Source organism: Urocitellus parryii, chromosome 4, assembly GCF_045843805.1.
Source record: "Urocitellus parryii isolate mUroPar1 chromosome 4, mUroPar1.hap1, whole genome shotgun sequence".
In the NCBI taxonomy this organism is placed as follows: Eukaryota; Metazoa; Chordata; class Mammalia; order Rodentia; family Sciuridae; genus Urocitellus; species Urocitellus parryii.
In genome coordinates, this window is record NC_135534.1 from 6,775,573 (window position 1) to 6,786,235 (window position 10,663).

Genomic DNA, 10,663 nt, shown 5'->3' on the forward strand with positions numbered 1-10,663 from the left:
AGAATGTCCTTCTACCTGACTTCCTGGTTGGTCAGAGGGCAACCCTAGCAACACTCCTAGCTCGACCCTTGGTTCACAAGAATAGGTAACCCGTGATAAGGATGCATAAGGTGTCCAGCTCAGACACGGCCACCAGGGCTCACCAGACCCTAGTCCAGATACCCAAAGCCCCATCCCTCTTTCCTGCCCCACTGAACACCACGCTCATTGGTCACCAAGCATTTTCCCTGTCCTGCTATGTTGCTCCCCTCACCTGAGCTGCCCTCCCAACTCTGCCCTTCCTCTGGAGTGACTCCCTGTACCTTCTCAGAAGCCTTCAGTTCTTGCTCAGAACACCCCAGCCTGGCTGATGGCCCACTGTATCGGCCTGGGGTGCAGGTGGCCAGCAGGTTGTGGTTGCCAGCTTCTGACACCAGCTTGGGCAGGTCTCTCCTCAGGCAGGGAGCTGGGAAGGAAGGGCCTTGCTCATTGCTGGGACCCTGCATGGGGCTAGGCCATGGACAGTGGATGTCCACTGACCCCTTCTCCAGCCATTTGATGGGACAGACTTGAAAACCACATTCAGTTTAGCCCCACTCACTGAAGGAAAGCCATAGTGTCAGGGAGAGGAGCAGCCTTTGCCCCAATGGACAGCTCTGGGTTCAAGTCCTGGCTTGGCCACTTTCTAGCTATGTGACTTGGAGTTTGTGCCTTCATCTCCCTGTGAACGCAAAGGGTAATAACCTCCCTCCCTGGGTTAGTGTGAAGATTAAACAACAAAATCTCCGAGAAGCAGAGCCTGGTGCCTGGTGAGTGCTCAATGAATGCGGTTGTTATTATGGTTAGCACAGTGTGGGGCACACGTGGGCACTCAGTGATAGTAGCCCTTGTGTCAGAGCCAATGCTCTGGAGCCGAGAATCCTCTCCCTACTTTGTTGACTCCTGGCTATCCACAAATATGGATCCAAATCCTCCATCCAGCGTCTTCCCATCAGCCTGGCCCCATCTCTGCTCTACCCCCATCTGCCCCCTGCAGTCCATGCTCCAGCCCCTAGAATCTTTCACTCAGCCCTGTTTCCCTACCCCTAGGCTGCATAGACTGTGCAGAGAGCACCCTCCCCATCCTATTGGCCTGGAGGAGTCCAAGCCACCAGGGAGGCTGAGTTCCCTTGCCTCATTCACTTTCCTGTAGCCAGCAGTGACTCTTCCCCAGCCCTGAGAATTCTGTCATTTGGTAATTTGGTCCACCCTCCACTAGATAGTGAAATCCACCAGGTGGGGAACATGATTATCTCTGCATCCCCAGAGCCCACCTGGCACACACTGTAGCCTATGGTGGGCATCAGCACATGCCAGCGCCAGCCTGCTGCCCACCTAGTACTTGCTCAGGGCTGGAGGCACTGCGTGCATGCGGGACACGTGGATTTGTCAGGGCAGCTGAGCAGCAAGGTTTATAGGGGAACCCGGCGGGGCAGCATCAGGAAGGACAGATACCTGTTACTGACTTGGCAGGCTCAGGGCACAGCCAGCCTAAGCTGGGGGTCAGGAACCACAGCTCCTTCACTCCCCCAAGGGCACAGTGTAGGCGGCATGATGTGGGATGCCCCTGGAAGGGCAGGGGCATGGGGCTGACTCCCTCCATCAGCCTGGAACAGCACTGGTGCTAAAGCCCTCATCAGTATGACTAGGGTAGAGATCTTGGGGACCTCCCTGGGGACCAGAGCTCAGGGGAGGGTCACAGCCCATCCAGTGTGTCCAGCCAGTGAGCAATGTGCCAACAGGTAGAGTCCCACATGCAGAGCTCCATCTGGGCTGCAGGGGGTGGGAGACCTGGGTGGGCAGGCGGGCACGGCAGCAGAGGTCCCAGGAGCTTAGTCCAGTGGCCCCTGGAATATGAGGCGGACGCAGCCATGTTCACCCGTAAGCCAGGCCCCACAAAAGGGGCAGGCGGCATGGAAAGCATGGGTGCCGTGGGGTAGCGGCGTCTGGGCCCAGTAGCGGGCAGTCTTCTCAGAGCAGACGTGGCCGCAGGGTGCAAAGGCGTGGCTGGGCGGCCCAGGGTCCAGGCAGAGGCCAGCCTCCTGGCCAAGCCACAGGGGCACATAGGGCCCCACAAGGCGGCAGAGAGGACACTCGCGCTCCTGGGGGCCCCGTTCCCGCCGGCAGCCCCAGCCGTGGTAGCCGTGGACATGACCGCAGCGGACGTAGACCCAGGGCTGCTGCTTGTCAGGCGCTGTGCGACCGCGGGCTGGACTGGGGAAGGCCAAGGTGCTGAGGCCCACTGGGCACTGGGGCCGTGCTGCATTGGCCTCCTGCCGCTGGGCCTCCAGCTGCTTCAGCGTGGGTGCCCGCAGCAGCCCTGCCGGAGTGCGCCACAGCAGTGTGGCCCCACACAGGTCGATGAGCGAGCCGTCTTGCAGCACGTTGGATTCATTTTCCACCTGCCAGAGGCAGCAGAAGGGCCTTAGCCTAAGAGGCCCCAGCCCACCATCAGGCAGCCTCACCCCAGACAAGCCCTCTGTCTATCCCACTGACACTCTCTGGATAGGGCAGGGCAGGCTGGGAGGTCATGTGGGAGTGGGAAGGCAGGCAGAGGCTCCCTAGGCACTCGCTGTCCCTCACTCCCAGCATAGGCTTTGGTGTCCTCACTGGTCAAACCAGGAGGTCGGGACGCAAACAGGGTTTTTCCAAAGCCGCCCCATAATGGAAGAGGCAGAAAACACCTCTTGTGCAGAATGCTACTACTGAGGCCAAATCGGCTGTCCCAGGGTCATGGTTAACAGCAAGGACTTTGGAGTGACCTCATGGTTCAATAACTCTGTATTCTAAGGAGAGTAGCTTAACCTCTCTGTGTCTCAGTCTCCTTATCCTCAAAGTGGGTTCCAGGTCCCCATCTCAAGTGGGTCTCATGAAGATTAAATGAATTGATCAACATAAGTACTTGGACCAGAGCTTGGCACACAGCTCGACAAGTGTCTGGATAGTTTGTGTGCATAGATTTTAAAAATGACGCTTATCAGGCTGGGGATATAGTTTGCCCCACAAGCACAAGGCCATGGGTTCAATCCCCAGCACCACACACACACACACACAAAAGATGCTTCTCAACTCTCCCAGTAGCATCTCTAGATCAGCCCTGCTTTCCCCTGAGGTCTTCATCTCCTTGGCCAGCATGCTGAAACCCAGGAAGAGCCCTGAGTGGCCACATGCTACCTCTCTCTAGGACTCACTCCCAGCTCTGAACCTTCTTTCTCTGCTCTGTGCCACGTGGTGCTTCCACGTGGCCAGCACTGTCAGAACTACTCCAATGGCCCTTTCCCGCTGGGAGAGGATAATAAAGCGAAACCTGTTTGTACGTGACAGACATACTACAAACTGCCAACACTCTAGGCTATAAACTACTCACACATGGGCCAAGTGTCACCCTCCTAAGAGGGTGTGATTTTTTTAAGCTGCTGGCAGCCTCGCTGCTCTTGGTACTGCACAGTGTCTCTGTGCAGCTCCACTTCTCATCACCCCCCAGAATCTTCAGCACTGCGCAGGCTACACCTGGGGATGCTAGTCTGCTCCTGCCCGTGGGACAAGTGGCATGCGCCAAGAACTCCTGGGGTTCTAGATGGAGCCCACTGGGGCTCCCTCAGGCATGAGGACAGCAAGTCATCTTTCACCTTGGGCAGGGGGATGGGCAGACTATGCAGGTCTGGGAAGGGCTGTGTGGGAGATGGAGTGGGCCACCTACCAGCTTCCCCCGCTGCTGGGCTGAGCGACTGTCCCGCAGTGTGTACACATTCCCGCAGACGGAGATCTCCCGCCAGACACCTGGGGCCGAGTCTTCTGAGAAGCCTCCCGCAGGGTGCATCACCAGGACCCCATTGGTGGTCAGGCCATCCATCAGGCCATCGGGGGTCCGCCATTTGGCTGCCCGCTCCTGGGACCACATGAGGGATCCAATCACATCCCTGGGTATCCCCAGCTGGCTGTGTACCAGAGGGGCTACGTCTGTACCCCAAGTTCAGAGGTAACCCAGACAGGCCGGCATGACTTGGGCACCACCTGATCTCCCTAAGCCTCAGGCTGCTGTCTATGGAGTGGGGCTGTAAGGCCTCCCTGGGTCATGGTTAGGATGATTGTGGGTGGGTCCATCACTCCAGGGAAAGGCACCTCCCCAGCCTCCCCTTAGTTCACTCTCTAATGAAGAGCTGGTCCCTGCCTGGGGATCACTCACTCCAAGGAAGATGTTGCTGGAGGCATCAAAGCCAGCGGCATAGATGCGGGCAGTATAGGGTGGCCTGCGGTCACAGAGGATGCGGCAGGCATAGCGGGAGATGGTGCTCTGGGCAGAAGGGCCCTCTGCAGCCCCTCCTCCAGGGGATGTGTCTGTTACCACAAAGTCTATCATGTTCTCTGTGGAGCGTCCAATCTGCAAGGGAGGGGAAGGCAAGCACAGGGGTTACACACGCACAGCTGGACTCACAGCTTCCCTCCCCAGCGTCCCAGCAGCTGCTCTGTGTGCAAGGCCACCACGCAACGAGGCTGCCAGACCCAGAGGAGGGGACTCCGGGCTCCCAGATAGGGTCTCCACGTCCAACTGGATATGACTTGAAGCTTCTCCTTCTCTACCTCCCCCCTTCCACACTCAATAAAAGCTAGTTGGTCTGCTTATAAAACAGTGGAAAAGTGACACCTCTGGTATGGAAGGGCTTCAATATTCACAACAAATGGTGACTTTTGTCTCTAAGCTAAGTATTCTAGTGGAATACCTCAGTGTTATTATTAGTACCACTTATAGTTGGGGAGAGCAAGGCCCAGGAGGTTAAAGGACTCTCGCCCAAAGTCATCCCGTGGCGAGTGACGGAGCTGGCATCTGAACCCAGGCATGAGGACTCTCACACCTGCCCACCTGCCCTCTGGACTCGGAAGCCAAATGGCCCCCACTCTGGGCATCACATGTCTGTGTCTTGACATGGCAGCTGCCTTGCTATGCCAGTGCAGAGCCGGTAACCCCTGCCAGGACATCCTGCTTCTTCATAGTACAGAGCACTGCCTTGTACCCCCCCACACCCACAAGGGACCTTCCCATGGCTTTTAGCCCTGTGGCCTCACCTTGGAATGCCTGCAGAGCTCAGAGGCCAGGAGACTGGTGGAGGGGTTGAGCATACCTGGAACATGTCTGTGTCGCTGTCATGCGTGTATTCCACTATAACTGAGTGGCTCCGGGACAGTGTGTATGAGATGCTGTGCTGGCCTCGGTTACTCAGAGCCTGGTAAGGAGAAAGAAGTCACCTCCCAGGGCATGTGGCCATGAGAGATATAACCTTCTGAGCCAGAAATGAGCTCAGGGCCTGGCAGTGAACCCTGAGGAAGGGAGCTGCATCCTGTGCCAAGGGGACCGCTCAGCAGGTGCTCCTGCAGCCACCCCAAGGATGGACTATGGTTCCCATTTTACAGTTGAGGGAGCTGTAGCTCAGGGAGAAGTGACTTGGCTTTGCACAGCTGGAACTAGCAGAGCTGACTTCTACCCCATCCTCCAGGGCCAAGTCTTTCCCTTTGCTACTGTTGTGTAACCATCATATCCCACTCTAGGAGCCTTGGCTTCCTCTAAAATGATCCTTTCCATCCAGTGAATGAGGTCAAGGAAACATTTTGCAAACTGTAAAGTCCTGTGCACACTACAAAGGATTTCCCACCATCATCATTTCTCTGGTAGCCACTAGGCTGTGAGTGACAGCACAGTGCACTGCCCTGCTCCACAGGGGCTGTGGGCAGGCCAAGACCTGGGCCTGGGACAGGGTGCTGGGATAAACTGCTTGCCTTGGAGACGAGGGGTGTAGAGATGTGGTGCATGACATCTGGCTTCACTCCATTGGCATGTGGCCGGCGACTCAGTGCAAGGCGGCTTCGCCGACGACCCTTGTCCCCACTTGCCAGACACCCATTGTAGCTGTGGTTGTGGGGATTAAGAAGAAAGGGTTGTAGGAGGAGAGAAAGAAAGAGAAAGTGAGCCCCTGGCAAGACTTGAAGAAAACTGCCAGCTCCAGGCAGGTCCTACTGTCATAAACAAGATCTGGAAGCAACAAAAGCTAGAAGACCCTACATCAGCAGATTGGCATGTTAGGTGTGTTGTGGGGGGTGTCTTGCATTCAATTAACCAAGTGTTCCTGGATGCCTGAGCCATGCCTGGACAGGTGCTGGATGCTGGGGTTGTCGAAATGATATATCCAATGATCAGTTTTGTGCTGTCAGTGGAGGGGTCCCCAGCTTCTCAAGGACCCAGGCATCAACTGGCTTGACAACATGCCTCTGGGCCCAAGCCAAGCGTACCCCAGGTCCAAAGGCACAAGGAAATTCTGGCCCCTGGATCAGGTTTTTGGAGAGAAAGAACACCTACATAAAGCCATGAAGAACTGGAAAGGATTCACCTGTAGCAAACTATAACTTATTACACCACTACTAGAAAACAAATGAAGGAGATGAATGGATCCACAACGCTACTACCTCCATATCTCCATCCATGTCAAGTTGCCACCTTCCTTTGCAGCTCTTGTCCAGGGGAAATGATGGTGAGAAGCAAAGATGGAGTGAGTAAGATCCTTGATGGCTGCCATATACTGCTACCTCTGTGTTCCTGGCCCTTCACGTTCTTAATTACCTAATGGAATCTGTGCATTGTCCTGCCAGGCAAGTGTCTTTCTTTCCATTTTATGAATATGAGAACTGGAGGCTCAGGGAGGTAGACTGACTTGCCTCAGCCTATAAGTTAAAAAGTCCAGATTTGAGCTCAGGTCTGCTTGACTCCAGACTCGCAGATGTCCTTCTAGTTGAAGGGCTCAACCTAAGCCAAGGCCCCAAGGCTGGCAGGGTTTGTGAGATCAGGGATTGGTCATTTGGGTTGTAAAGTGTTATCAGGGGACGATGAAGTTGGTAGAAGGGCCCTGAACACTAGGCTAAGAATTATATTTCTGAAGGCAGTCATGGGCAATTAGCTGCCATATGTAGCAGGAAGTGATGGGTGATTAGCTGCCATATACAGACAAGGACCACTTGAATCAAAATCTCCTGGTGAGTTTTTTAAAGTCCAGATTCTCTGGCCCTACCTATGGAGATTCTGATTCTGATTCTGACAAGGTGGGCCTGTCAATGTGTGTTTTCAATGCACTTTCCAGTGGCTCTGATGCACAGCCAGCATGGGGCTTCCCTGCTTTGCAGAGAATAGATGCTGGTACGGGCCCATCTCATTGGTCTACATTCTCCCCCATCAGTGGCCTTGCCCTCAGATGGAAAACCAGGCCTTTCCTGGGGATATGAAGCAGCTGTTATGCTCATGCAAGTACCCTAAGAGGGGCGCTGCTTTTGCCCTTTGGAGTTCTTCTCATGGGGTCAGGGGTGGTCTAGACAGTGGTGGTTTAGGACCCAGGTTCAGGATTCAGGTGGGCCTGGTTAATGGCCCATTTTTCAGAACCTACCTTGTAGTTTCATTTTAAAAACTAAATGAGATAAAACATTTGAAAATTCTTGGCACAGAATTTGGCATAGAAAACAAGCTCTTGATAACTGTTAGCTGTTATTGTTCTTAAGGGAAAAAAGCCCATTATACATATGTGTCAACAAGCAATAGTCATTATTATTCCTTAATAATCATCATCATGAGGTTAAAGCTTATCAAGTAGTTTCTTCTGGACTGATGACAGAGAGAGGCCAAAAGGAGACATGGATTGGGGCAGAAAAAGAGGGATCTGTGCCTAGGGCAAGAGCTGTGAAGGAGGTGCAGGAATTCAGGTCAGGCCAAAACCAGGGGGAAAAAAAAAAAGATGAGGTCTGTCCAGCCACCAATTCCAGTTGCTTTTTCTCTCCTGGCTTCAGTTTTCCCATCTGTAGCTTGAGGATGAGCTGTAGCTTAGTGACAGTCCACTAGACCTAGAGTAAGAAAGACCTGGGTCCAAATCCCAGCCCTGCCACTTACCAGCTGTGTGCCCTTGGGCCAGTCACTTCCCCTCTCTGAGCCTCGGTTTCCTCACCTCCTTCCTCACAGCATCTTTGTGAAGATTGAAATGAAATAATGTCCATGAAAGGGCTTGGCACAGGCCTGCCTCCCAGATCACTTGATACGTGCCCGGGCGCTGTTCTACATACTTAACAAAAATCATCTCTTTCCTTCCTTCCTTCCTTCCTTCTTTCCTTGCTTGCTCCTGACAACCCTCTGAGGCAGGGAATATTATCATCCCTGTTTGTAAAATGGGAATGGGAAATGGAGGCACAGGGAGTTCAGCAACTTGCAGAGGCAGAATTGGAATCAAGCAGTTTTGTTGCAGAACCAGAGTTCTTTGCCCCACACAACACATCATAGGCGCTTTGCAGAAGGCAGCAGTTGTTACTTTTTCTCATATGATCAGAAACTTGGGTGGGAGGTCTCAGGAATTTGTGAAAACGGGAAGATAAAATAATATTTATGAATTGAGGTAAGTTTAGTCAATTTTGTCTTTCAGCTGGGAAGGAAGCAAGGGAAAACGGCAGAAGGCCCTACTTATTGGGAGCTGGGGCCCTCCCTCTGGCTGCTAGGTGCCCATCCCTCCAGGATCAGGGAGGCTCACCCCAGGACGATGAGTTCACCATACTTGATGGGCTCCTCGCCCGGCTGTGCATCTTCACTGGAAGAAAGGATGCAAGAGCCCTTGTTTCCGGGGTGCTGGAGGTCTGAGGTTCGGGGGGTCCCCACTTCAGGGTTTCCTTCCAGCACCATTCTGGGCAGAGTGAGAGAGAAGAAGAGAGCTTTGAAGCTTCCCACCCCAGTCCCCCTCAATCCCAGCTCCAGTCTGCTGCAAGCCACCTAGGCTAAGGCAGAGTGACCTTTCACACATCTATTGTTATGGCAACCATTCTCCTCTGCCTCCCCTAAACTGCCAAGGGTTGCTGGGACACCAGGGAGGGAGATGAGCAGAATGGAAACAAGAGGGGGAGGTGGCAGAGTCAGAGGTCCCGCATATTTGGTGGGGCCAGAGAAATGGAACAACTTGGTTGGTGGCCAAGATCCCAGTCTGGGATGTTCTTGGAAGAAGGGCAACCCAGGACTTGGGGGTCTTTAACTTGGTCTAAGACTCAATTCCTGGCTTGAGATTTTAGCCCCAGGACCTCTGAGTTACCCTCTGTCAGGTTCTTTGCATCCATCTATTCATCATAATCTTTCTGCCTCTTTGCATGTCTAGGCCTCTGTCCGTCTGTCTGTTTCTCAATGACTCTCTGTCCTCCCAGCACTGTCCTTCCCCTCCCATTTCTCTTCCCACCCTCCTCCCCCTCTCCTCCTGTTGCCTACTTCCACCTCACCATCCATCTGCCTCAGTCTCCCCATCTTGACCTCGCCCTGAGGGCAGGCCTCTGGACTCTCCTGGGTGCGCGCCCCCACCCTCCCTCAGGTGTCAGCGGTCCCCAGGCCTCTGGGTCTCTGGAGGCCTGTGGGGGCGGCGCTCCCCCGTCTGGCTCAGGCTGCAGCAGATCTGTCTCCCGCAGGCAGCCAGTTTGGAAAACATCCCTATGCTGTAGGGACTGCGCTGGGGCAGGCCGGTGCCCGGCGCCCCGGGCGGGCACAATGACGGCCCAGCGCATACGCAGATACACAGCCAGCGGCCCCTCCACATAAACACGCGTGCGTGCACAGTCCTGCACACCCGGGGCCCTCGGGCAGAGCCCGGACGGGCGCAGAGCCCAGCCCGGACCCGCGACTGCAGGGACGAGAAGACGCGCAAACAGCCACAGGCGGCGGCCTCGGACCCACTCCCCCGTCACCCAGATACGCAAACACGCCCCCCGCGCCCGCCCGGCGCAGCCCCCGCCCCCTCAGCCCTGGCGGCCTCACCTGGCCGCTCTCCGGGCCCCGCTCTGCGCTGCTCCCTCCCCGCCTCGTCCCTGCTTGGCCCCGGGGCCGCTGCGGCGGGATGGGCCCGGCCCGCGGCGGCTCCGCGCTGCCTCGTCACGGGGACACCCGGGGCCGCGGGGAGGGGGACGAGCACGAATTGCCACGCTCCGCCCCCTGGATTGAGGCCCCGCCCCGTTGGCTCCGCCCACAGAAGCCCCTCCTTGTCTAAGGCTCCGCCCCTTGCGGCCTAGCTTTGCCTCGGTCGGCAGAGCAACGCCCCTTACCGGGAGACCACGCCCCCTCTGGAGACCACGCCCCGGGCACCGCCCAGGGTACAGGAAAGCCCCGCCCACCGCTGTCTGAGGGACTCCCTCTCGCTCTCTGCTGGCTCAGGGACTCCTTGAAAATCTACGAGACCCCTCCCCCATTTAGGGGTCCCCAGACTCCGCCCCCATTTCCGGGGACTCCGGGGGTTCTCCTAGAGACCCTGACGTCTTCACCCACTGTGAGGCAGAGCCAGATCCCTGGTCTGAAGGCCCCTTTCCGTAGCTTTAGGCTGGGGGATCTGACATCCCATCTCCTGCCTGGAGATCCCGCCTCCCATATGGGGAAGCCACAGAATTAGAGGAGGAGAATTAGCGGGGGCGAGGAGCAGAGAGAAGGAAAATACTGAAGAAGGAGGGCGGGGTGTGCGTCGGCAGCAAAGGCAGTGGAAAGCGGCTGCGCTGAGTTACAGACCTGTCTTCCAGCCCAGCTTGGCCACTTTCTCTCTCAGTGATTTGACCTCGGGCTGGCTCTGGGTCTCTGGGTATCCAGAGGCACACACCGTACCTCCTC

General features: G+C 55.8%; 1 protein-coding gene across 2 annotated transcripts; it reads right to left on the bottom strand.

The window, feature by feature from the left end:
• Positions 1–309: 309 nt before the first annotated feature.
• Peli3 (pellino E3 ubiquitin protein ligase family member 3) lies at positions 310–9,949 on the bottom strand. Of its 2 annotated transcripts, XM_026396433.2 has the most exons (8): positions 9,827–9,949; positions 8,568–8,717; positions 7,940–8,011; positions 5,791–5,920; positions 5,139–5,240; positions 4,205–4,399; positions 3,719–3,907; positions 310–2,420 (listed from the first exon to the last, which is right to left on the bottom strand). In XM_026396433.2, exons 2-8 carry the CDS (start codon positions 8,714–8,716, stop codon positions 1,851–1,853), a joined length of 1,407 nt encoding a protein of 468 aa, XP_026252218.1. In that variant the 5' UTR covers position 8,717; positions 9,827–9,949; the 3' UTR covers positions 310–1,850. The 2 variants fall into 2 exon arrangements, with proteins under 2 accessions (XP_026252218.1, XP_077654076.1); XM_077797950.1 differs by lacking the exon at positions 3,719–3,907.
• Between the last annotated feature and the right edge of the window lie 714 nt (positions 9,950–10,663).

What these genes read in the sequence shown, in the direction of transcription:
- Peli3 (XM_026396433.2), bottom strand. Translation starts at nt 8,716, where the DNA reads ATGGTGCTGGAAGGAAACCCTGAAGTGGGGACCCCCCGAACCTCAGAC. An exon ending in GCGACACAGACATGTTCCAG is followed by an intron (nt 4,400 to 5,138) that starts GTATGCTCAACC and finishes CCTCCCTTGCAG; the next exon opens with ATTGGACGCTCCACAGAGAA. An exon ending in CCAGCAACATCTTCCTTGGA is followed by an intron (nt 3,908 to 4,204) that starts GTGAGTGATCCC and finishes ATGTGGTCCCAG; the next exon opens with GAGCGGGCAGCCAAATGGCG.